This window comes from Hylobates moloch, unplaced genomic scaffold (assembly GCF_009828535.3).
Source record: "Hylobates moloch isolate HMO894 unplaced genomic scaffold, HMol_V3 SCAFFOLD_9, whole genome shotgun sequence".
NCBI classification, from domain to species: domain Eukaryota; kingdom Metazoa; phylum Chordata; class Mammalia; order Primates; family Hylobatidae; genus Hylobates; species Hylobates moloch.
In genome coordinates this window covers 51,771,473-51,798,045 of record NW_026652284.1, presented here as the reverse complement: position 1 = coordinate 51,798,045, position 26,573 = coordinate 51,771,473, and the positions used below count along the sequence as shown (strand labels likewise).

General features: G+C 40.5%; 1 protein-coding gene across 4 annotated transcripts in view; it reads right to left on the bottom strand.

Moving 5' to 3' along the window:
* The window catches only part of PRKDC (protein kinase, DNA-activated, catalytic subunit), a 185,032-nt gene that overhangs the window by 83,866 nt on the left and 74,593 nt on the right, over positions 1–26,573 (bottom strand). For all 4 annotated transcript variants that reach the window (XM_032759820.2, XM_032759822.2, XM_032759821.2 and 1 more), the window contains exons 37-47: positions 23,364–23,549; positions 22,865–22,969; positions 20,997–21,164; positions 19,245–19,372; positions 5,833–6,040; positions 4,670–4,848; positions 3,651–3,819; positions 3,340–3,405; positions 2,152–2,224; positions 867–1,015; positions 102–239 (exon numbers count right to left, since the gene is read on the bottom strand). In XM_032759820.2, the coding sequence (XP_032615711.1) occupies positions 102–239; positions 867–1,015; positions 2,152–2,224; positions 3,340–3,405; positions 3,651–3,819; positions 4,670–4,848; positions 5,833–6,040; positions 19,245–19,372; positions 20,997–21,164; positions 22,865–22,969; positions 23,364–23,549 (1,569 nt within the window). The remainder of the gene's footprint in view (positions 1–101; positions 240–866; positions 1,016–2,151; positions 2,225–3,339; positions 3,406–3,650; positions 3,820–4,669; positions 4,849–5,832; positions 6,041–19,244; positions 19,373–20,996; positions 21,165–22,864; positions 22,970–23,363; positions 23,550–26,573) is intronic.

Below are 26,573 nucleotides of genomic sequence, written 5' to 3'. Positions count from 1 at the left end.
ATTTGATAAGCAGTTTGGTTTTGTCTTCAATATTAAATGTTCATTCTCAATATGACACCAATGAATATAGTATTAACAGGTAAGATGAGTGGGAAAAGCACCTCTTCTCCTTGAGGCGGGCCCAGGCTTCTGTGCATGTGCTTCACCAGGGCCGTCAGGGCCGCCATGCACTCGTGCCGATTGAGCTCGTCCATCTCCAGCTCCAGCACATCATCATGCAGCCCGGGGTCCCGCTGCTCCTGCAAAAGGGAGGGCCCAGGAGAGCAGAGGGTACAGTTAACATTCAGTGGACAAGGCAGTGGATGTGGGAGGCTCTTTCTGGGGGAACAGCATATAACAAACACTTAGGTAATGATGATAATTTGGTAATAATATCAAATACACTCACACTGTACAATTAACACATAAGAAAGATTTCATGTCTTCCTTGCATCCCAAGTACATAGTCCCCCTGCCCTGTCTGCCCAGTCACTCCACAGGGTGGCTCCTGAGGTCAGATGTCTCTGTTACACTGACCCCTGACCCCCATCTATGGTCAGTCCCCAGGGTGGCCCTCAGGCCAGATGTCTCTGGTATGTTGACCCCCTGACCTGTCTGTATGGTGACTCCCCAGGAGTGCACCTCAGTCAAAGCATCTTTGCTATGTTGATCCCTGACCTCCTACTGTGCTGATGATATCTGACTGCTGAGTCTACAGAATAAATGGCTAGGAATTAGATCTTGGGAAATTCTCCAAATTAACTCTATACTCCAAGGGTTGTCCATGGACAGAGAACTGGCTTCCTGTAGTAACAGCAAGGCATAGCTGTGACCCCCTTTCTTCACAAACATAAACAATATTCTTTTAGTATGTGAAATGTGATCACCCGTCTCCGAAAACGACCAGTGGCAGGTCTAGGGTCTTGGGAGCTGTATGAATAGCTCTGAACTCCGGTTGAGAAATCAAATTGACTCATTTCCTCACTCAGGGTACTGTCTGCCAAATATGACAGGGAAGACATATAGGAAGGACCATCTGAAATATAAAAAAGGAGAAAATTACATGTATTCAAACATAATCAGTAAGAAATGTATTTCTCTAAACTCAAATGGTATGAAAATTAAAGGGTATTTTAATCTAAGGTTTTCATCAAGCTGGTGATTATTAACCTATTATCCAGATTAAGAAAGCAAAAAAGAAATGGGGAAGAGATCTCATTTTCTTTTTGTTGTTATCAAGCAGTTATTCTGTCATAGACAAGGAAATTGTTATACTGGTCCAATTTTGCATATGATTAACAAATTTTCTTTGCATTTAAAATTTTGATGATGTACATTTTGCCCATTAAGTCTAACATAAATGTGGGAAGAAATACTACTGAAAAGTAGCTAATCCAAAACACCTAAGGGATTTAGAAAACTGGTCCAAATTTTATTCTCATATCAAGAAATGATGATAAAGCTATAAGGAAAAATTAAGCAAAAAACAAAAACAAGGAGCATATAGAGGGATAGTGGACTAATTTTAAATAGGGAGGCCAGGAGGAGTCTACTTCAGGGGTTGACATTAAACAAAATGTCATGAGGTATGCTGACACCTGGGGTTGTGGGTATTAGACAAAACTGCAAGTGCAAACGACCTGGGGCAAAAGCAGGCCTGGCACCTACAAGGCACAGGCAAGGGCCATACGCTGGAGTGAGCAGGAAGAAGGGCTGCAGGGGAGGGGGTCGGCAGGTCAGGGGCCTTGAGCAGCTCTGTCCTGCTGGAGATGGGAACCCACAGTGAGGTTGGGCACAGAGTGGCTGGAAAGGACTTGTATTCTAATGTAGACTTCTGAATGTATCTAAATAACATACAAATACAATCCATATGCAAACAATAAGACACCAAGCTAATTTTGTACTTTTAAAAAAGTGTAACATATCTGAGCCCCATCTGGCCGCTCTGAGACCTTTTTATGCAGCTAAGTTTAGCTAAGTACATTTCTTTCAAAATATAATTCCATTTGCCACTTAAAATACTTTTTCAAACTCAATTTCAATGTTTTAGGGTACTTAAAGTATTTTCTATTTACATAAAAAATACCTTACTCCTCTATTTGTCTTAGAACCAAACAAAACAAAACAACCCATCGATTTGAATCCTTTCTCGTGATTTTGAAAACATCCTACCTGAATCCCCATTTGCTGCTTCTCTGGCTTCTTTCCTAATTTCAATGTACTTTTTCTTTCTTTCCATAGGAAGCTATTGGGCAGAACAAATAAACAATGTAAAATATTTTATAATAATAGTCATACTTTTTCTGTTTTAATAGCAATCTGGCAAAAAAAAAATTACAAATTTTTAAACAAAACAAAAGAAAAAATTTTAAAACAAAACATATTTAAAAGCACTCAAAAATAACCTCAAAAAGAGACTAGTGAGTGTCCCTTAAGGAAAGCCCTTCCTGCAGATTCCCACAGAACTCGGCCCAGGCACTTAACCTCCATCTCAGCTCTGGTACAGCTCACTGCGTACAGTGTGTACCAAGCTCTTATGCCTGGATTGCTGATAAATTTTATTTACCTCTGAACCTCAATTTCTTCAAATCTAGTTATGATATATCATAGTACCTGTAATTGTTGTAAAATATAGAAGCAACATACAGCATGTGTCTACACACTTAATAAACTGGTGCTAATTTTGTTGTTTTTTAGTTCTTTGAACATATGCCTAGAAAACAATCCTAGTCTTGTTCAGAAGTACAAGGCAGGAATCACCATTCACATGTAGTGGTGAAGCACTAAGACATGGTGGAGATCAGCAGCTGTGTGGGGAAAGTGCATGCCATGGTGGATGAGCTCAGCTCTCTGCCCACCTTCCCATTTCCAATGGGTGGTGAAGGCAGCAACCACCACATTCTCACCAACTGCCCAACTGCTGAGGTTGGCATGTCAATCTGAGCTTGGCTAAAACAAACCTTGTCCTATCTGCCAGAGCATGTCTTCCAGTTAACCCATGACTTCTCCATGATCCTGCCACGTTGCCCAAGCAAAGCCACAGTAAGGATCTCAACTTCTTTGACTGGAGCAATTCACTCAGAAAACAACTTCTGGGATATGTCCTAACACTTCCTTTTACTGGCACCGTCTTTCCTTCACATGTCAAGAGATGAAATCAAGTTCTGACAAATTTTGTAGTTGCCTGAGATTGTATCTTAAGCTACAATTGCCAGATTTTGTAGAAACTACATGAAACCACCAGTTTTTGTTGAAAGCCGGCTTGAATATTGGCAACTTAACATGTTTGACATAATATGGTTTTCTTTGTGAGCACTTGGTAAGTTTTTTTTAACTTAGAACATTGAAAATTTCACTCACCTCAACTTCTACAGGAAAATTATAGCGGCGCTTCAGGTCGATCAGATTTTCAAAAATAAGCAAGTTCTGTAAATACAAAGAATCATGTAAAAATAGCTGAATGGTGAAGATCCTCATAACCGATGTTACTTTAGAATTAATGCTATGTAATAGCTCATGGAAAAGCACTCCAGCTTTAAAAATACCTATGCAGAATTAAACGAACCACATCTTTAATATAAGATGGTGCAAATTATCTGTAAGTTTAACTGATATAATCTAACTTTTGAACTCCTACAATGACAATAGTGCACACCTTAGGAGAGGCCTACCTTTTCTGGCTTTTCACTAAACAGAAAACCTTGGTAAAATTTTAACTCATTGAAGACACAGCAGATGACAGATATGGCGCAGTTGTATGCTGCACAATGGTAAAGTCTTCTCCTCTCCAGCAGCTGATTCTCTCCTGCCATGTTCTCTGTAAATGCATCATAGCACAATCTGCAGAGAGATCCATGTGACAAATCAATTCACACAACATGGCAATCACTGCTCAAACCCAACAATGCCAGACAACAGGACCTAATGCCATTCAGCCTTTCTCGAGGGTCAGGCTTGTGCCAGGCAGAGTACTGGGCACTGGAAATATGAAAAGGAGCATGTCACCCATCTCACAGCAAGGGCAGCATACATACAAGGATCTTGCAACACAGTGGTCAGTGACGCAACGGCATCAAGTGCAGTAAGTAAAGAGAGGGAAGCAAGGAGGACAGACAACAGCCTAGTCATGACTGAATGGTGACATCATTCACTGATGAGGTAAGATAGCACCAAGTAAGAGGAGGGTAATAATGAATTTGTTTGGAGATGCAAAATGAGACACGGCAAAAGTCTGTGTTCAATATTTACTAGGAGGAGAACTCCATTAAAAGACAAGTTTTAGAGAAAATACATTTGATTACTTTTGTACTGTTTAGAATGCCAGTTAAAAAATATTTACTATGCCTTTAATTTCAAATCTCAGAAAAAATAAAATACCCTAAATCTTTTGTTACTGAAAATCACAGCACTAAAATAAACATCAAGCTATTCAAGGGGAAAAACAGCAGGAAAAGAACAGTAAAAGGAAAAAGTTTTATTATTTGTAAAATATTAGTACAAGATAAAACAACTGTTATCTAATACACCCTAAATTAAAGCCCTAAAATTCACCTAAGTGGTTTGTAAGAAGAAAACTATAAAAGCTCAGTATCTAAATAAAATATTTATTCACACTATATACACACATAAAAATATATGTACCCAAAGCATTGATAAATAAAATAGAATCCAAAATTAAGTAAAATCTTACTTAATCAGTGTCTTTGTAAGTTCATTTCCTTCTGTAATACACGAGCCATGGAAAACTTGATTAATTTTTGATTCCTTAGCGTGAACATCATCTTTGGGAAGACGAGAATACATCACATCTAGAATCTTATAGTAGCCCATCTTCTTGGTGATTTGAGTATCAAAGGTTGATTCATTTAGCTTCAAAAAGGTAACAAATAATTATCTTTGGTCTTATTAAACATGAAATATATCTTATAGAATATATCAAATTTAATACTTAATATCCTTTAGACAGACAGAATTTTAACAGTCAAAAATGCTAAATCACTTCAATAAGAAAGCATGCAATTGTCCAGGTCTAGAACACGAATTGATATGTTACACTGGTGAAGCAGGAAATAATGCATGACATCCAAATAGTGAGCCAAGGGTAGAAAATGTTTGCACAAAATCTTACTGAAGACATGGGAACAACAGATGAAAATCCAAAATTCTCAGCTATTTTGAAGTTTGCATTAACAATGTGGCATCTGGGTATTCATAGTATTTCCCCAACAGGATTCCAAGAGAGGCTGAGTGATACACCCTGCCCTCGCCCCACAAAAAGTATCCACAAGATGCCCTCATCCCTAAATCCTACCTCCTCATGTGGTAAAAAAGGACTTTGTAGACAAAATTTAGTTAAGGGCCTTGTGATGAGATTATTTTTGACTGCACAGGTGGGTAGGCCATAAATGAAATCACAGGCAACCTTGTAAGAAGGATGTGTAGGGAGATTAGATAGACAGGAAATGGAAATGTGACCAGAGAGGAAGAGACCAGGGTGAAACCAGCACAAGCCAAGCAATGTTGGCAGCCCCCAGAACCTGGAAGAGGCCAGGAACAGCTCTTCCCTGAGTTCCCAGAGTGAGCGTGGCCCTGACAACACTGTGATGTTAGCCCAGTGAAACTGATTCTGGACTTCTGGCCTCCAGAAGTGTAAGAGAATATCCAAATTTGCGTTAAGTTGTTACAGAAGCCACAGGAAATAAAGGCAGATCCCATGTAGCCACAGACTGTTATGTGGCACACTCCTCGAACAGCAGAGGCCATGTGACTGAGCACACAGCAGTGTCTAAGCACACCAGTCAAGCAGGCTGCTTACTTCTTATTACTATTTAACTGATTTAAGGCGTATGATACCTTTGTAAACCTGGACTTCAACACATCAATGGCATCCACCACAATTGTGCTGAAGAATTCTCTCAAAGCATCCAGGCTACAGTGCCACAGCAGAGTGAGGAGGGAGCGGTCCACAAAGGATTGGCGTGTGAAACTTAGGCGGGGGTCATCCTTCCTGAACATTTCATACACGCTTTCCAGAAGGCCTACTTGTGTGACGCATGAACCCCTAAGAAAACAAGATAAAATTATATGAACATCCCTGCTTTGAAGAGGAACTTTATGAGTGCCTACTACATAACAGGCAAAGTAAACACCAGTGATTACAAATTACAAAAATAACTTTAAGGACTATATATATGCAAAATCCACAAAATACAAAAAGCATTTGCACATGAACCATACTACTTTTATCCACTCCCCAAAATCTTCAAATCAAACGTGGGCATTAAAAAGAAGAATGTTTCATTTACTTTCAAATCTGGTCTTGCTTAAAGAACATCTGGAAGGCTCTGGAAGAATCTCAAGACTAAAAATAGACACATTTCTAGGATATAAAACTCAGAAGTTGGCTTGGCGTGGTGGCTCATGCCTGTAATCCCAGCACTTTGGGAGGCTGAGGCTGGCAGATCATGAGGTCAGGAGATCGAGACCACCCTGGCCAATATGGTGAAACCCTGTCTACTAAGAATACAAAAATTAGCTGGGCGTGGTGGTGTGCACCTCTAGACCCAGCTACTCTGAAGCCTGAGGCAGGAGAATCACTTGAACACGGGAGGCGGAGGGTGCAGTGAGCCGAGATCGCACCACTGCACTCTAGCCTGGCAAAAGAGCGAGATTCCATCTCAAAAAAAAAAAAAAAAAAAAAAAAATCAGAAGTTATGATTTTAAAATTCTAGTTTCTCCCTACCAGTGAACCACCATTGCTATTTCCCAAACAGAAATATACCTGTCTATCTGGTCCTTTATTTTCTCACCTGAAAATAATGTATTTGAATAATCATCTATAAAGTTTTGTCTATAAATCTATAAATTAAGAATGCAGAGTTAGTATCTTCATCTGTAAAAATAAGAGGGTTAAGACTAAATGGCCATTAAAATTCTGATGCCATGAAGTTAGATAACCAGGTCAAAAATACTAGATTCAGAAGGTAACTCAGTCATAAAAAGACTCTAGGACACTACTAGATGCCATACAGGATCTGCAAAGTTTATTTGGGTACTATAATGGACTGAATGTTTAAGACTCCCCAAATTCCTATGTGGAAACCCTGATCCCCAGTGTGATTGTATTAGGAGGTAAGGCTGCTGGGAGGTAATCAGTGCCCTTATATAAGAGGTCCCAGAGGCTGGGTGCAGTGGCTCACGCCTGTAATCCCAGCACTTCGGGAGGCCGAGGCGGGTGGATCACCTGAGGTCAGGAGTTTGAGACCAGCCTGGCCAACATGGCAAAACCCTGTCTCTACTAAAAATACAAAAATTAGCCGGGCATGGTGGCAAATGCCTGTAAACCCAGCTACTCAAGAGGCTGAGGCAGAAGAATTGCTTGAACCTGGGAGGCAAAGGTTGCAGTGAGCTGAGATCGCACCATTGTACTCCTGCCTGGGCAACAATAAACTACGTCTCAAAAAAAAAAAAAAAAAAAAAAAAAAAAAGAGGCTCCAGAGAGTTCTTTGCCCCTTCTACCATGGATGACTCAGAGAGAAGGTGCTGCCTATAAGGCAGGCAAGCGGGCTGTCATTAGACACTCCATCAACTGGCAGCACATTCTTGGACTTCCCAGCCTCCAGAACCATGAGAAATATATTTCTGTTGTTTTATAGGCCACCCACTCTGTGCTATTCTGCTATAGCAGCCTGAAAGGAATAACACAGGCACCATCCTAGGCTCATTTTCTCTTGAGGAGCTTTCCACTAGCAAGCACTGCAGAGATGCAGATAAAACATCTGACTCTTACATAAAAAGCTAAGATAGTAAGGAGAAGCAAAATAAAAAGAGCAAAGACCTAATGTTAAAAATGGGCCCACAGATGATTTACTGAAAAATGCAAATTAAATATATAAAAATATGCCTGACTTCACTCATAATAAAAGAAAAATTAAGGTAACAAAGGGAAACCCTTTCTCACCTATAAATTGGAAAAAATCTAAATGTTTCACAATGTTGGCAAGACAGTGGTGAAACAGATACACTAGTACATTACAAATAAGGGAGGAATGCAAATAATACAGCCCCAAAAGAAGCAATACAGAGATACCTGGCAAAATTACAAATGTACTTACCCTTTCATCTGCATTTAGGACTCTACCCCAAAGATACACGGGCAAATACAAGATGATATAAACAGAAGGCTATTCACAACAGCATCATTATTATTTTTTAAAAATATTTTTTGTAACGATGGGATTCTGCTATGTTGCTCAGGCTGGTCTCAAACTCCTGGGCTCAAGTGATCTTCCTGCCTCAGCCTCCCAAAGCACTGGGATTACAGGTGTAAGCCACCACATCTGGCTTCCCTGTGGCATTATGTTTAACAGCAAAAGATTGAACCCAGAAGTCCATTGGCAAGGGGCTACTTTAAAATACTATGATACTTCTTTGCAACGAAGAATTAAACACTAATTTTTTAAGACAAAGAATGAGAAAGATTTCTATATGCTGATAGGGCGAGATCTGTACAAGACACAAGTGGAAGAGATAGGAAGGTGATGGGGCAAAAGAGGAACAAGAGAAGGGCCCGAGATGGAAGGAAGATCCTCTGAATTGCAGCTCATTATATAGCTTTGATTTTAGTCATGTAAATATCGTACATGTTCAAAATGAAAATTGAGTCAAAAGAAAAAACAAAATTTCTAAAATTTGAAAATTAAATAAGCACTACTAATTGGTATAATAACCACACATCAAGAAAAAACTATATCAAATGATTTTGGAACACAAAATTTGACTGTATATCCTTAGATGGCATGTACTAAGAAAATGATAGCTAAAATGAAAAATTTAAACTTCATCTAGCTGTCATTATTCTATGTAATAATACTGGTATTGTTATTTTTGAAAGTATTTTGTGCATATTGTAAAGCCATTGAGTAATTATAGACTACCATTGGGAACAACATTAGAAAGAAGAGAACAAGATGCGCAGTGTAAAGGAATAAGAAGTTACATTAAAATCCTGTAAAACAGAAAAAAGTAAGAAAAAAATTTTAATAATAAAAAATTTAGTTGCCTTTTATTTATTTTTGTTTATTTTTTCAGGCTCTCTGGCCTTGTTCCCAATCTCAGGAGGAAGCATGCAGTCCTTCACTATTACATATTTTGTTGGCTATTGGTTTTTCATAGACAGCCTTAGTCAGTTTTATCATAAATGGATGTTGTAGTCTGTCAAAAGTCTTCTTGCATCTACTGAAATTATAATGAGTTTGTGTCCTTTATTCTATTAATACGGTATCTAAGACTAACTGATTCCCAGATAGAAAAGCAACCTTGCATTCTTACAATAAACACCAATAGGTTATGGCGTATAAAGTTTTGTGGGTGTTGCTGAATAGGTTAATGTATCTTTAAAAAATTTTGTGTTTATATTCATGAAAGATACTTACTGGTCTATAGTTTTCTTGTGCTGTCTTTCTCTTATGTTGGTCTTGTTACTGGCCTCACAAAAGGAGTTGGGAAGTATTCCTTCCTCCTCTATATCCTTAAGGGTTTATGAACTACTGGTACAATTTCTTTTTAAATATTTTAATTCCAGGTACGGTGGCTCACACTTGTAATCCCAGCAATTTGGAGGCTGAGGAAGAAGGATCATCTGAGTTCAGGAGTTCAAAACCAGCCAGGCAATTTAGGAAGAACCTCTCTACGTTTAAAAAAAAAGGCCGGGCGCGGTGGCTCACGCTTGTAATCCCAGCACTTTGGGAGGCCGAGGCGGGCGGATCACGAGGTCAGGAGATCGAGACCACGGTGAAACCCCGTCTCTACTAAAAATACAAAAAAAATTAGCCGGGCGTAGTGGCGGGCGCCTGTAGTCCCAGCTACTCGGAGAGGCTGAGGCAGGAGAATGGCGTGAACCCGGGAGGCAGAGCTTGCAGTGAGCCGAGATTGCGCCACTGCACTCCAGCCTGGGCGACAGAGCGAGACTCCGTCTCAAAAAAAAAAACAAACAAAAAAAACAAACAAAACAAAAAACAAAACAAAAAAAAGGCTGGGCGTGATAGCATGCCTGTAGTTCCAGCTACTAGGCAAGCTGAAGGAAGACCACTTGAGCCCAGAAGTCAAGGCTGCAGTGAGCCATGATCATGCCACTGCCCTCCAGTATGGGCAACAGGGCAAGACCCTATCTCAAAAATAATAAATGAATGAATGAATGATAAAATTCAATGGAAGGAGTGGACCAAGAAGGCTAAATAGAAGCCTCCAGTGATTGTCTCCCCTGCAGAACACCAAAATGAACAACTATCTGTATAAAAAAGCACTTTCATAAGAACCAAAATCAGGTGAGTGATCATAATACCTGGTTTTAACTTCGTATTAAGGAAAGAGGCACTGAAGAAACTAAGAAAGATAGTCTTCAATCAGCTACACCACTCCTTCCTCATCCCCCAGCAGCAGTCGCACACAGGACACAGAAGCTGTGCACTTGGGTGAGGAAAAGCACAGTGACAGGGCACTTTGCATTGGAACTCAGTGATGTCCTGTCACAGCAGAAACCAACCCAGGGCAGAATTTAGCCAGCACTCACTGGGAGAACATTTAGACCAGCCCTAATCAGAGGCAAACTGTCCATCCCAGTGGTCAGAAACTACATTCTGGCAAGCCCTGCCACCATGGGCTAAAGTGCCTTGGGGTCCCAAATAAACTTGAAAGGCAACTAAGATGACAACAGCTGCAATTCTTGGGCAAGTCCTGGTGCTGGGCTGGGCTCAAAACAAGTGGACTTGGGGGGACACATGACCTGAGATACTAGCTGTGGCCACTATGGGAGTGCTTGGCCATGCCTCCCCAAACACAAGTAGTACAGCTTGCAGGAATAAAAGTGATTCCTTTCTTCTGCTTGAGGAGAGGAGGGGGAGAGTAAAGAGGACTTTGTCTTGCAACTGGGATACCAGCTCAGCCACAGTAGAACAGGGTGCCAGGGAGAATCCTGAGTCCCTCACTTCAGGTCCTGGCTCCCAGATGACATTTTTAGACACACTCTGGGCCAGAAGGGAACCCGCTGCCTTGAAGGGAAGGGCTCAGTCTGATGGGATTCATCACCTACTGACTAAAGAGCCTTTGGGTGATGAATTATCAGTGCTAACCAGGTAGTACTTGCCGTGGGCCTTGGTTAAGACCCAGGGCCACGCTGGCTTCAAGTGTGACCCAGCACATTCCCAGTTGTGGTGGCCACAGGGAGAAACTCCTTCTGTTTGAGAGATGGAGAAGGAAGAGTAAAGGAGCCTTGCATTATGTTTCATGCCTTGCAACATGGGCACCAGCTTGGCCACAGAGGGGCAACATCCCAAGCAGGCTTCTGAGGTCCCTTAGGATTTCTGGACCTGCCCTGGGCCAGAGGGGAGCCCACTACCCTGAAGGGAGAAACTCAGGACTGGCAGCATTCACCACAAGCTGACTACAGAGCCCTTGGGCCTTGAGTGAAAATCAGCAGTAGCCAGGCAGTCCTCACTGCAGGCCTGGGGCAATGGTGACCACAGGCAGAGACTTTTCTATTTTAGGAGAGGGAAGAATGAAAAGGACTTTGTTTTGCAGCTTGGGTGCCAGCTCAACTACAGTGGAATAGAGCAGGTAAATTCCTACAGTTCCCAACTCCAGGCCTGGCTCATAGATGGCATCTCTTGACCTACCTGAAGCCAGGGAGAAATCTTGTCTTGAAGGAAAGGACACAAGACTGGCTAGATTTGCCTCCTGCTGATTGTACAGCCACTGGGCCTTGAATGAACACAGGCAGTAGCCAGGCAGTGGTCACTGAAGGCCTTCAGTGAGACCCAGTGCTGTGCTGTGCTGTGCTTCAGGTCTGACCCCATGCGATCCCAATGGTGGTGGCTACAGAGGTGCTCATATTACCGTTCCCCCAGCTACAGGTAACTCAGCACAGACAGAGAGACTCCATTTGTTTGAGAAAAGTAAGTAAAGGAAACAAGAGTCTCTGCCTGGTAATCCAGGGAATTTTCCAAGATTGTACCAAGACCACCAAGGTGGCACCTCTAGAAGTCTCTAAGAACCACAGTGTTACTGGGTTTGGGGTGCCCCCTACAGCAGATTAGGACTTAGGGTGGCCCCTAAAGCAGATATGGCTTCAGTGACTAAAGACTTAGATCATACCCCCAAGTACCTTCAAATACCTGGAAAGTCTTCCCAAGAAGGATGTATATAAACAAGCCCAGAAGACTACAATAAATACCTAAAATCTTTAATGCCCTGATATCAATGAACATCCACAACCATCAAAACCAGCCAAGAAAACATGACTTCACCAAATGAACTAAATAAGGCACCAACACCAATCCAAGAGAGACAGAGATATGTGACCTTTCAGACAGAATTCAAAATAGCTGTTTTGAGGAAGGCCAACAAAATTCAAGGTAATACAGATAAGGAATCCAGAATCCTATCAGATAAATTAAACAAAGAGATTGAAAAAATTAAAAAGAATCAAACAGAAATTATGAATCTGAAAAATGCAGATGACATACTGAAGAATGCACTGGAGTGTCTCTTAAAAGCAGAACTGATCAAGCAGAAGAAAGAATTAATGAACATGAAGGCAGGCTATTTGAAAATACACAGAGGGGACAAAAGAAACAGAATAAAAAACAATGAAGCATACCTACAAGATCTAGAAAAGAGCCTCAAAAGGGCAAATCAAAGACTTACTGGTCTTAAAGAAAAGGTAGTGGGAGACAGGGGTAGAAAGTGTTTTCAAAGGGATAATAACAGAGAACTTTCCAAACCTATTGAGAAAGATAGCAATACTCAAGTATAAGAAGGTTATAGAGCACCAAGCAGATTTAACCCAAATAAAACTATCTCAAGGCATTTAACAAGCAATCACCCAGAAGTCAAGAATAAAGAAAGGACCCCAAGAGAAGCAAGGGGAAAGAAACGAGTAACACACAAAGGAGTGCCAACACATCGGGCAGCAGACTTCTGGGTGGAAACTTTACAGGCGAAGACAGAGTGGTATGACATATTGAAGATGCTGAAGGAAAAAAAACCTTTTCCTAGAACGTATATCCAATAAAAATATCCTTCAAGCATGAAGACTTTCCCAGAAAACATAAGCTAAAGGATTTTATCAGTACCACAAGAGAAATGCTACAAGAAATGATAAAAGGAGTTTTTTTATTTGTTTTTGTTTTGTTTTTTGAGACGGAGTTTCGCTCTTCTTGCCCAGGCTGGAGTGCAGTGGCACAATCTCAGCTCACTGCAACCTCCACCTCCAGGGTTCAAGCGATTCTCCTGCCTCAGCCTTCTGAGTAGCTGAGATTACAGGCACCCGCCACCACGCCTGGCTTATTTTTAGTAGAGACAGGGTTTCATCATGTTGACCAGGTTGGTCTCAAACTCCTGACCTCAGGAGATCCACCAGCCTCGGCCTCCCAAAGTGCTGGGATTACAGGCATGAGCCACCACGCCTGGCCAGGAGTTCTTTAATATGAAAGAAAAGGACATCAATGAGCAATAAGAAATCACCTGAAGGTATAAAACTCACTAATAAGTACAAAGAAAACCACAGAATATTGTAACACTGTAATTGTGTTATGTAAACTACTTATATTTTGAGTAGAAAGACTAAAAAGATAAATTCATCAAAAATAATAACTTTTCCAGACATAGACAATGTAATAAGGTATAACTTGAAACAGCAAAACATTTAAAAAGTGGAAGATGAGATTAAAATGTATAATTTTTATTAGTTTTTTGTCTTGCTCATGTGTTTGTTTATCCAATCAGTGTTCAGCTGTCAGCAGTTTAAAATAATGAGTTATAAGATATCATTTGCAAGCCTCATGGTAACCTCAAATCAAAAATAACATACAACAAACACACAAAAATAAAAAGCAGGAAATTAGAACATATGACCCGAGAAAATCACCTTCACTAAAAGGAAGACAGGAAGAGAAGTAATAAGGAGGAAAGACCACAAAATGACCAGAAAACAAATAACAAATGGTAGAAGTCCACACTTATCAACAACAACATTGAATGTAAATGGACTAAACTGTCCAATAAAAATAAAGTGGCTAAATCGATTTTAAAAAGTAAAAAAAAAAAAAAAAAAAAAAAAGATCTGTTGCCTGCAAGAAACACACTTCACCTATAAAGACCCACATAGATTGAAAATAAAGGGATGAAAAAAGATATTTCATGTCAATGGAAACCAAAACAGAGCAGGAGTGGCTGTACTTACATCAGACAAAATAGATTTCAAGACAAAAAGTATAAAAAGGGATTTCTGAAGGCATTATATAATGATTAAGGGGTCAATTCAGCAAGAGGATATAACAATTGCAAATATATATGCACCGGTCACTGCAGCACTCAGATATATAAATCAAATATTAGGGCTAAAGGGCGAGACAGACCACAATGCAACAACAGCTGAAGACTTCAACACCCCGCCTTCAGGACTGGACAGATCTTCCAAACAGAAAATCAGTCAACAAAGAAACATCATACTCAATCAGCACTACAGACTAAATGAAACTTATAGATGTTTACAGAACATTTGACTCAATGGCTGCAGAAAACACATGACCCTCATAGGCATATGGATCATTCTCAAGGATAGAGCATATGTTAGGCCACAAAACAAGTCTTAATACATTCCAAAAAACTGAAATAATGTGGACAAAGGATATAAATTGTACAGTCAGTATGGAGAACAGCATGGAGGTTGCTGAAAAAATTAAAAATAGAACTTCCATATGATGCAGCAATCTCACTGTTAGGTATACACACAGCTTGGGTGACACGGCAAGACTCCATCTCAAAAAAAAAAAAAAATAGGCCAAGCGAGTTGGCTCAAGCCTGTAATCCCAGCACTTTGGGAGGCCAAAGCGGGTGGATCACCTGAGGTCTGGAGTTCAAGATAAGCCTGGCCAACATGGTGAAAACCCATCTCTACTAAAAATACAAAAAAAAATGAGCTGGGCAAGGTGGCGCTCATCTGTAACCCCAGCTACTCGGGAGGGAAGCTGAGACAGAAGAATTACTTGCACCTGGGAGGCAGAGGTTGCAGTGAGCCGAGATCGTGCCACTGTACTCCAGCCTGGGTGAAGAAAGGAAATCAGTATATCGAAGAGGTATTTGCACTCCCATGTTTACTGCAGCACTACTCACAACAGCCAAAACTTGGAAGCAACGTATATGTCCATCAACAGACAAATGGATAAAGAAAATATACACAGTGGAGTACTATTCAGCCATCAAACAGGAATGAGATACTGTCATTTGGAACAATGTGAAATTAGTATGTGAAATAAGTAAGGCACAGAAAGACAATCTTTGCACGTTCTCACTTACTTGTGGGATCTAAAAATCATTAAAACAATTGAACTCATGGAGATAGAGAATAGAAAGATGGTTACCAGAGGCTGGAAAGGTTAAGAGGGAGGGGGAAGTGGGGATAGTTAACGGGTACAAAAACATGGTTAGATAGAATAAATAAGATCTAGTATTTGATGGCAAAATAGGGTGATTACAGTCAACGGTATTTTACATTTTTTCCTTTTTTTTTTTTTTTGAGACAGAGTCTCACTCAGTCACCTGCCTCCCAGGTTCACGCCATTCTCCTGCCTCAGCCTCCCCGGTAGCTGGGACTACAGGCGCCCACCACCACGCCCGGCTAATTTTTTTTTTTTTGTATTTTTAGTAGAGACGGGGTTTCACTTTGTTAGCCAGGATGGTCTCGATCTCCTGACCTTATGATCTGCCCACCTCGGCCTCCCAAAGTGCTGGGATTACAGGCGTGAGCCACTGTGCCCAGCCAATATTTTACATTTTTAAATAATTAAGAGTATAACTGGATTATTTCTAATGCAAAGAAGGGATAAATGAGGTGATGAATACTTCGGTCATCCTGACCTGATTATTACACATTATACACCTGTATCAAAATATCTCACGTACCCCATAAAATACATGCACCTATGTACCAACAAAAACAAAAATATATTATATATCTGGGCTGAGCACTGTGGCTCACGCCTGTAATCCTAACACTTTGGGAGGCCGAGGCGGGAGAACTGCCTGAGCTCAGGACTTTGAGACCAGCCTGGGCAACATGGCGAAACCCTGTGTCTACTAAAAATACAAAGAATTACCCAAGTGTGGTGGTGTGTGCCTGTAGTCTCAGCTACTCAGCAGGCTGAGGCACAAGAATCATTTGAACTCGGGAGGCAGAGACTGCTGTGAGCCACTGCACTACAGCCTGGGAGACAAAGTGAGACTCTTTTGACAAAACTCACTAGTAGCTATCTGGAGGCCAGGCGCAGTGGCTCATGACTGTAATCCCAGCACTTTGGAAGGCCGAGGCAGGCAGATCACTTGAGCCCAGGAGTTCAAGACCAGCCTGGGCAATATGGCAAAACCCTGTGTGTATACAAAAAATACAAAACTAGCTGGGTGTGGTGGTACATGCCTGTAGTCCCAGCTACTCGCGAGGCTGAAGTGGGAGGACTGCCTGAGCCCAGGAGGTCAAGGCTGCAGTGAGTCTTGACCACTGCACTCCAGTCTGGATAACAGAGTGTCACCTTGCATCCAAAAAAACAAAACAAAAAAGCTATGTAGGTCTGGGATTTCCTTCACAGAAAGATTTTTAATTATTAATTCAATTTAATTACTTGTTGGGGGTGTATTCGTACATTTTATTTCTTCTTCAGTCAGTTTTGGTAATTTATGACTTTCTATGAATTTGCCCATTTTGCTTAAGTTGCTGAATTTGCTGGCCCAATATTTTTCGTAATATTCACTTATAATCTTCTTACAGTTTCTGAGAGGTCAGTGGTAACATCCACCTCTTTTCATTCTTAGTTTTGACAAACTGTGGTTCTTCCTTTATTTTTGGCTAGTCTAGCTAATGGTTTGTCAACTCCTTTAGCTTTGTGAAAACAAATACTGATTTTTCTCTGCCATTTTTCTGTTTCCTATTCCCTTCCTTTGTATTACCTTTGATTTAGTTTTTTTCTTTTTCTAGATTTTAAGGTAGAAAGTTCAGATTACTAATTTAAATCTTTCCTATTTTCAAACATAGAAATTAAAAGATATAAATTTCCCTCTGAGCACCTATTTAGTTGCATCACATTTGGATAAGCTTTATTCTTATTTTACTCAGATCAAAATGCTATCTGACTTCCTTTGTAATTTCTTATTTGACCCAAGGGCTATTAGAAATATGTTATTAATTAGTTGATTATTTACAAATATTTTCAGATTCTCAAAATTTCCTTGTGTTGTTGAATTCTAATTTAACTTCGCTTTGGACAGAGAACATACTTTGTATTTCAATCTTTTAAAATTTATGGAGATTTGTTTTTATGGTCTAGTATATAGTCTGTCCTAAAGAATGCTCCAGGTATGCTCAAAAAGAATGTGTTCTGCTGCTGTGCAGAATTCTGTTTTATAGTTGGTTAATTATGATATTTTTTAAAATATCAGTAGAAAGTAATGAACTATGTCATGGATGAACATCAAAAATATTATGCTGAACAAAGAAGCCAGGAATAAGAGATCACATATTGTATGATTCCACTTACATAAAATGTCCAGAGAAGGCAGATTTATAAAGACAGAAAATAGATTAGTGTTTGCGTGGAGCTAGGATCAGCAATGGCAGTCAGCTGTAAATGGTCCTGTGAGGTCTTACTGGGGAATAAAAATGTTGTATGGTGCTGGTTGCATACTCAATAAAGTTCCTAAAAATCATGGAAATATATACTTACAGTAGGTGAAGTTTATGATCTGTAAAATACAACTCAAGACAAATTTACATGGATATTTACGAATTCAATATAGACAAATGCCAATTTTAAAAATTCATTGGAAGTTTACTATGAGCAGTAGCCATGGCATCAAACCCTTACTTCAAAAATCAATAATCAGGGCCAGGCGGGATGGCTCACAGCACTCTGGGAGGCCGAGGCAAGCAGATCATTTGAGGTCAGGAGTTTGGGACCAGGCTGGCCAACATGGTGAGACCCCATCTCTATTAAAAATACAAAAATTAGCCAGTGTGTTGGCGCGTGCCTGTAATCCCAGCTACTCGGGAGGCTGACGCAGGAGAATCATTTGAACCCGGAAGACGGAGGCTGCAGTGGGCCAAGATCATGCCACCGCACTCCAGCCTGGGTTACAGAGCCAGACTCTGTCTCAAAAAAAAAAAAAAAAATCAGTAATCAAATATGTCCTATCTTTCCCACTGTATTTTTGCTAAAATACTAAATTGTATTTTTGGTAACCAAACAATCCCAGTGATGAGACCTTCATTACACTGCAATTCCAGGCACTAAATTTAGAAGGAATAAAAGAATCAGAAAAATGGCCATTTGCAACTCTTAATGAAATAAGTGATTCAGGGCAATCATCATAAATGGAGCTAAACCATGAGGAAAATACAATCATGCACATGGCTAGTCAATCCTAGCATCACTAAAAGCAGGACCACCAGACATTATGCACCTCCTAATGCCATGAATAAGAAGTATAAAGTGTCAACTATTAGTCTTGCCAAAATTTCAACCTGAATCTAACTGTGCTTTTAGACATAACTTTCCATTTACAGAAAACCCAAGGGCTAGAGGAAGAAGTTAAATGAAAGCAAAAGAATCAGATAAATCCAGAATATAAGACACTATACAGGACAAGTGTCCAAGTATCTCCAAAAACAAAATAAATAATAAAAGAGGAGACTGTTTTAAATGCAGACTGAAGAGACATAACAGTGAAATGCCATGTATGAACCTTGTTTGGATCAAATTTCAAATAAGCCAACACTGTCAGCATGTTTGAGACTACTGAGGAAATCTGACTATGGAATTACTGATAATTTCGTTCAGTTGATGATGGTACTATGGCTATTCAAGAAAACTGCTTTAAGAGATATATACAGAAGGATTTAAGAGGTGAAACGACATGGTGTCAGAGATTTGCTTTGAATTACAATAGCAGCAGCAAAAAAGAAAAATGATAAAAGGCCAAGATGAAGCTTGGAAAATGCTGAACTTTGTTCAGTCTGGGGCCTTATTTATACTCTTCCTCTAGCTTTGTATATGTTTGAAAAATACAATAATAAAAGTTTTGTTTTAAATACAAAAAACTAAAATAAAGTTTAGTAGCAAGAATGTAATTGCCACTCAGCTTTTTTTTGGAACAGAGAAGATAATTTCCCACAAAACTGAAATGCGTATGGTCTGACATCCCAGGCCAGAATGACTTACCTTCTGGCAATCCTCTTGAAACTGGATTGAAATAATTCTTCCATGACATGCTGCTGTTCCCGACAAAGAACTTCTGTCATCAATTCCAACAACATAGGGCTTTGAGATAATTCCAGTGCATCTAGAAACTAGAAAAAATACATCAACATCGTCAAAATTCTGTTGAGTTTTACTTTTGCTTCAATAAATTATATACTAAAAATATAAAAAGTTTCTTATACAATAAAAATACATAACATACAGAAAAATACACCAGAATTTCACAGACTTAACAAATACCAGTATTTCTGTCATTTTTACAGATACTGTGAGTGGCTAGTATATATCAATGTTCACTATATACTGAACCTAGATTCTTTTTAGGCTTTTTTTTTTTTTTTTTTTTTTTGAGACGGAGTCTCGCTCTGTCACCCAGACTGGAGTGCAGTGGCACGATCTCGGCTCACTGCAAGCTCCGCCTCCCGGGTTTCACGCCATTATCCTGCCTCAGCCTCCCGAGTAGCTGAGACTACAGGCGCCCGCCACCACGCCTGGCTAATTGTTAGTATTTTTAGCAGAGACGGGGTTTCACCATGTTAGCCAGGATAGTCTCCATCTCCTGACCCGGTGATCTGCCCTCCTCGGCCTCCCAAAGTGCTGGGATTACAGGAGTGAGCCACTGTACCCGGCCCCTATTCTTTTTAGGTTTTGCAGATGTTACTCTTCTCTCTATCTCAGGTTCTGAGAGTACATGGAGACGTGCTTTCAACAGGCCCCCCTCCTTCACCATGCCAGGGGCTCTTGCCCTTACTTTGATTCTGGTAATGTGCATCTTTTCCTCACCATCCTCGCTACAGAGGGGATATCCCAGGCCACTCCCCCGATGTTCTCATCTTGACTCTCCCCTTCTCCATCTCAGTTTCTGTTCTACTTTCTAGGAGATACCCTTAATTTTATCTTCAGAATAGAACAAGTACGTTTTATTTAAATTTTGCTTCTACATATTTAATTTCCAAGGTTATTATCCTATCTCGTCGACACAATACCTTCTTTCATCTCTGAAACTATTCTGTGCAGTTTCCACTGCACTCCAGCCTAGACGACAGAGCAAGACTCTGTCTCAAAACAAAAGAAAACAAAACAAAAAACACCAATGCATTTCATGTCTACATCTAGACTTGGGTCCTATCCCCGGGGTATCTCATGTATGCACAAACATTCCAAAATCCGAAACACTTCTGGTTCCAAGCATTTCAGATAAGCGATGCTCAACCTATCGTATTAGGGATAATCACGAAATGCTTCTCAAATAATCGCTACTCTATTAAATTTTAGAAACTGGAAATTATTGGTAATATTCTATTTCTTAGCTTCTTTTGGTATTACTGTTCATAACGTACATATACTTTATACATTCCATTTTATGCATAAAATATTTCACAATTAAAAATGGGAGAAAAAAACAAATTCCAGTGGATTCACATATACTCCTGTCACTGCTTTCCAAGTGAATCAAATGAATTCTCAGGCCATACACACATAAATAAATGGGACATGGTGCTGATTCGGTATGTGCTTCCTCTTCTACAAATAATGACCCTAGTAAAAATGTACTGTACAAGCTTTGTGTAGAAAGAACATTTTGAATAACCTATTGGGTGGTTTACAACTTCTCTGATTGTGGATATTTCACTCACCTCTTTTCATCAAGATATGTAACAAGAAAAAAAAAAATCAGTGTTTTAATTTTACTTGATACTACTAGAAACTAACCTTTTTCATGCAGTCCACATAATTATTGAACCGCGGAGTTCCTGGGGGAAATTCCCTGGACTGCATGGGGAAGTGAGCAACGATGAGTTGCTCCAGAACACGTCTAAGTTCCTCCAGACTGCCTCCAGTGAGGCTGGTGAAGAATGGAAGAAGAGTGACAGCTTGGCCCTGTGGAGCAAGACAGACATAAGAAACTGCACGAATTATGGCTTATATATCCTACAGAATAAATAAAATTACTGTAAGACATTGCAAATAAAGCACTGTGGAATCAATGAATGACTTCAGCATAATTTCTAAATTATATTAAAAACCAACATGAATACAATTCTATACCTCAGTGTTTTTTGTTTTCTTTTTTTTTTTTTTGAGACGGAGTCTCACTCTGTCACCCAGGATGGAGAGCAGTGGCTCACTGCAACCTCCGCCTCCCGGGTTCAAGTGATTCTCCCTGCCTCAGCCTCCAGAGTAGCTGGGATTACAGGCGCCTGCCACCACGCCTGGCTAATTCTTTTCATATTTTTCATTAAGACGGGGTTTTGCCATGTTGGCCAGGCTGGTCTCAAACTCCTGACCTCAGGAGATTCACCCGCCTTGGCCTCCCAAAATGTTGGGATTACAGGCGTGAGCCACCGCACCCAGCCTATACCTCAGCTTTGACTCTTACTCAGGCTAGTTGGTTGACGCCAGCTATGGACACATAAATAAATGGAACATGGTGCTGATTCGGTATGTAACTTCCTCTTCTACAAATAATGACCCTAGTAAAAATGTACTGTACAAGCTTTGTGTAGAAAGAACATTTTGAATAACCTAAGGAGGAGTTTACAACTACACATTGCAGAACCACATAAGAACTTCATACTGGGCTTAACAAGAACTAGGAGTTGATTCCTGTTCTCCCTCGCATGGCAGAAAATTCCAAGACTGTCTATGGAGAACTGGGAAACTTGATTAATCACACAGCAGAAAATTCCAAAGAATTATCCCCTTTATCCAGTAAAAAGGTCCCTTGAATTAATGCCACTTTTCAATAGGGTTTAAAATCTAATTGTTCTAGGACTTTAAAATTAGTAACCTTAAAATGACAGTATTTATTAATTCTTGACCCTAAAAATCACCAAAAGTTTTTATATTATTTTTAATAGAAAAATGACTGAGTAATAAAGTCATTACAGCACAAAAAGCCAATTTAAATCATATGTATGCAAACACAAATGTTAATTCATCCAAATATGATAATCTTATACTTTAAAAGAAATGTTCTAGGCTGGGTGTGGTGGCTCACACCTGTAACCCCAGCACTTTGGGAGGCCGAGGCAGGCAGATCACTTGAAGTCAGGAGTTTGAGACCAGCCTGGCCACTATGGTGAAATATACTAAACATAAAAAAATTAGCCAGGCCTGGTGGCGCACGCCTGTGATCCCAGCTAATCGGGAGGCTGAGGCACAAGAATCACTTGAACCCAAGAGGCGGAGGTTGCAGTGAGCCATGATTGCGCCACTGTACTTCAGCCTGGGCGACAGAGCGAGATTGTCTCAAAAAAAAAAAAAAGAAAGAAAGAAAGAAATGTTCTCATGTCTTGGAGAGGCACACTGAACTGAAGCAGATACAGGTCAGATAACACACTTGGCCTGCTTGGTGTTCCTTGCCTGCTGATGGGTGGGTTGACTGCACAGGTGAAACAAACACCCACACAGGATGGTTATCCAGACTGGCTAATAAGTACAGGGGGATTACTGTGCTAGTCTCCCTACTTTTGAACATGTTTGAAATTTTCCATAATAAAAAATAAAAAACATCACAAATAAAAAATACGAAAATAGAGGAAAATGTAATCCAAAAAAATAAATACTTCACTGTTTACCTTTAAATGTAGATCCAGCTTTGTGTCAGCAAGTAGACTAATATATGTTGTAAAGACTTCAGGGAATGAACCATGACTTGTATTAAAAGATACAGATGAATCAATCTAAAGGAAGGAAAAGAAAAACAGGACACATTTGTATATTACATCTCTATTTCCTTTAGCCCACTGCTCAAATGTTTAAATTCCAGAAATGAACTGTAAATTTAATTTTGAGCTTCAGTAATAGTTTCACAATCTTATTGTAAAATATTGTAATACTATCTGTTAGGAAAATACATGCAAAGGTACCTTAAAAAGATATAGCATAAGAAATAGTAAGTCTAATAAATAATGGAAAAAGTTTAAAAAGGTAAATATAAGCAACTATCCTGTCAAAATATTTTCTTATTTGTCAAACCAATGAGCTTATGGAGTAACCTCCATCAAATTTTAAAGACACAAGTTACAGAGTTCAGAAGAATAAACATGATTGCTTTTTAAAGGAATCTCAAAATACCTGTAAAATTTTTGCCAGTAAGGCCAGCACTGCCATTTTAGTTTCGAGAGGGGAATCTTTGGCCCACCATGAATCACACTTCTTCCAGTGTTGCAGAATTGTAGTTGCAAGTTTCAGTCCTTGGTGTTTCTGGCTTGCTCGCTCCCTGAAGCTCTGGTCTAACATGCCGTTCAAAATGGCACTCACCTGAGACAATTTCATTGTGAGTGAAGAAAAATTCTTAATTTTGAGAATGACAGAAAACAAAATTTACCTTTATTTCAAAGCTATTCTTGGAAAATAAATAAGCTATTTCTATAATAGATGTTTATCTACTTCAAAACTCCTCGAGTTTGATTTGAGGTACACTTCAACCATAGTTTTTCCACAGAAAGTACAGGGTGGCCTTAGCTATGGCATCAGGCTCGCCCGGCTTCTCCTGGCTTTCCTCGTCTGGGCAGTCTAGGAAAAAGGAGTCAGCTCTCTTCTGTCACCACCACCACCACTGTACATGCATGCACAAGCACACACAGGTGTACACACATAAGCAAACATGCACCCAAGCGCATACTTCTGGTCCCACCACCACCATACAGGCACACACTAGCACACACAGGTGTACACACACAAGCAAACATGCACACGCACAAACATACACTTCTTGTTCAACTACCATCATACATGCACACCCACATTTCCTGTGTCACCACCACTCCTACAACAGAGTGACAGGCTAATTTTGGTCAGATTAACATTGACTATTCCTGTCATTCTGACTATGCAAACATTTTTCACAGATGTTCCAAGTAGAAACAATGCTTTTCCCTTTTTGCACATTTTGTACTCTCTGAAGCTAACCTTGTTTGCTTTCATTGCTCTTTTCAATGTGTCTGTCATTAATTCGTCATCAAACTCTCCCAAGTTATGAAACTGCTGCAAGCCCTCTATGCCTATCAGGTCTATCTGCCCCATTTCTGTGGCAACTCAGCTCCTGATCTGCAATGCTGGTGCTGGGCCATCCATGCCTCTGTGCGGGGCCGACGTACTATCCAGCACCTTCCCCTGTGTTGGCTCACTGCCTGATCACTCTCTACCCAGCAGCATCGTGATGAGAGTGCACAGGGACCTCTTGGGGATCTGGCATGTCTAAAACATCTGCATTCCACTCTCACATAATGGATAATCCAGCTGGATTCAGAACTCTAGGCTGAAGATTTCTCTTATGAACTGTGGAAGAAATCTGGTTCAAGTCTTGGCAGTGTTCACACTGCTGCTGAGAAGACATATGTCATTCAATTTCTAGATCCTTTCACACATAACTGCTTTTTCTCCAGTGGAAACCTGAGAATCTTTTCTTGTAGTGAAACCCCACCGTTCTGAATTCTCAAGAAATGTGCTCCACGTGGAGCTGTTTCTGTGCACCATGCTGGACACTCCATGGCCCTCTTCCACCTGGAAACTCAAAGCCTTTGCTTCTGGGCTCCTCTGGAGCTGTGTCCTCAGCAAATGCCACTCCTGGCTCCTGACCGCTGGAGCCAAGGCCCTGCTGCTCAACCTCGTGCGTGAATCCCTAGTCTCTTCATTTCTCTCGTGTTTTCTGTTTTGTCTTTCACTCTACTCTCCGTGAGAGTTACTCAAATCTACCTTCCAAACTCATTTCATTTTTAATTTCTGATGCCTATGCTTAATTCCCAAGAGAACTTTTTTGTTCTCTGATGTTCATTCTCCATAGCAATTCTTATTTCACAGTTTTGTCTCTCATCTTTCAGTTTTTTTTCTCCACCTTACATTTCCATCTCAGTGAACAGGCCTTGCCACAGTTGCCTGTGTCCTGCTACACCCTCTGGCGTCCCTTTCCTCAGGTGTCTGGGCCCCCGGGCTGCCGGCTCACAGGTATCACCCGCCTGGAAGCGCTGTGCAGTGTGCAGGGCTCGCTGGTGGGGAGGATCACTGTCACTGACCCAGCTGGCTGTGATGCCTGCATCTTTATTTTCTCTTAGGGCTTGTCAGGATATTCTGGTGCCCTGCCAAGGGCAGACGCTGAACTGAAAGTATTCAGAGGGAAAGGGCAGACAGCCTGAAAGTCTAGAATTTAGGTAGGCTGCACTTAACTTTCCTCTTTTCCTGATGGTATCCATATATTCAGCCACGCCAGAGCCCCCCAGTCTGGAGGTCTCTATCCTCTCCAGGGAGTCACTGCCTCCTGCCTTCTCCTCAAGTGGGGAGGATCAGACCCCCAGCAGCAGAGACAGGAGGCTGCCCTGCAGGGGAGAGCTGGCCTTTGCCAAATCCTCTCTTCTCAGCCTCTGCTCACCCCTGCTCCCATGTCTGCCCTGCTGGGGCTCAGCACGTGTGGACCCCAACTTCCGATGGCTGCATCACCTCGCAGCTATCCCAAACTCTGCATGCAGTCTGCCACACCTGTCCTTTTGATTTACAACTCTTGTCACTCTTAGAAGTCCTTTTCTCTGTGTCCTTTGAGATTGTAGTGGTGTTTTCAAAATCTCATTCTGTTACTTTAGAGGAATTTAGGGAAGGAATAGAGGTTAAAGGCATATGTTTTTTCTATCATTTCCATCAGAGGTCATAGTTTATGAAATCAGAATGTTAAATCTGAGTGTCATCTACTACGATTTTATTTCTAATTTTAAAGAATACAAATTCCTACTGCAATCTACCACAAAAGATTCCCCTACAACACACAAGCACTGTTTGCAATAAAAGCTCGACTTAGGAAATCATGTACTCTCCCTTAAAATGGTCATATCAACAGTTAACAGTTTCTGTCCACAGAACAAGTTAAATTTCAAAATCCCAGAGGTTTAGCAAACGAAAGTCAACTATATATTAAATACTGATCTCCAGAGAGTCAATGTGAGGGGGAAAGGGGGACACAGCAGGAACATGCCGGAAATGATAACTCAGCATCGAGGCCACGAGAGAACTCTGAGAACAGAGAGATCTACCGGGGTGCGGAGACCTGCCTGCAGCTGGTATGAATGCAAAGCCAGCTCTGGGCCCCAGGACGGGTTTGTAAGCTCCAAGGCCATATCTTGGCAAATGTCAATATCCTGCATAGCTGTGCCTTGTAATATTTAGGCTTAAAAATTTGCAAAGCATAAGGGAATAGAAAAAACAATCAATGTTTTAACATCCAATAACACTCATTAGCTATTTTTTACTTTTTTGAGACACAGTCTCGCTCCATCACTCAGGCTGGAGTGCAGTGGG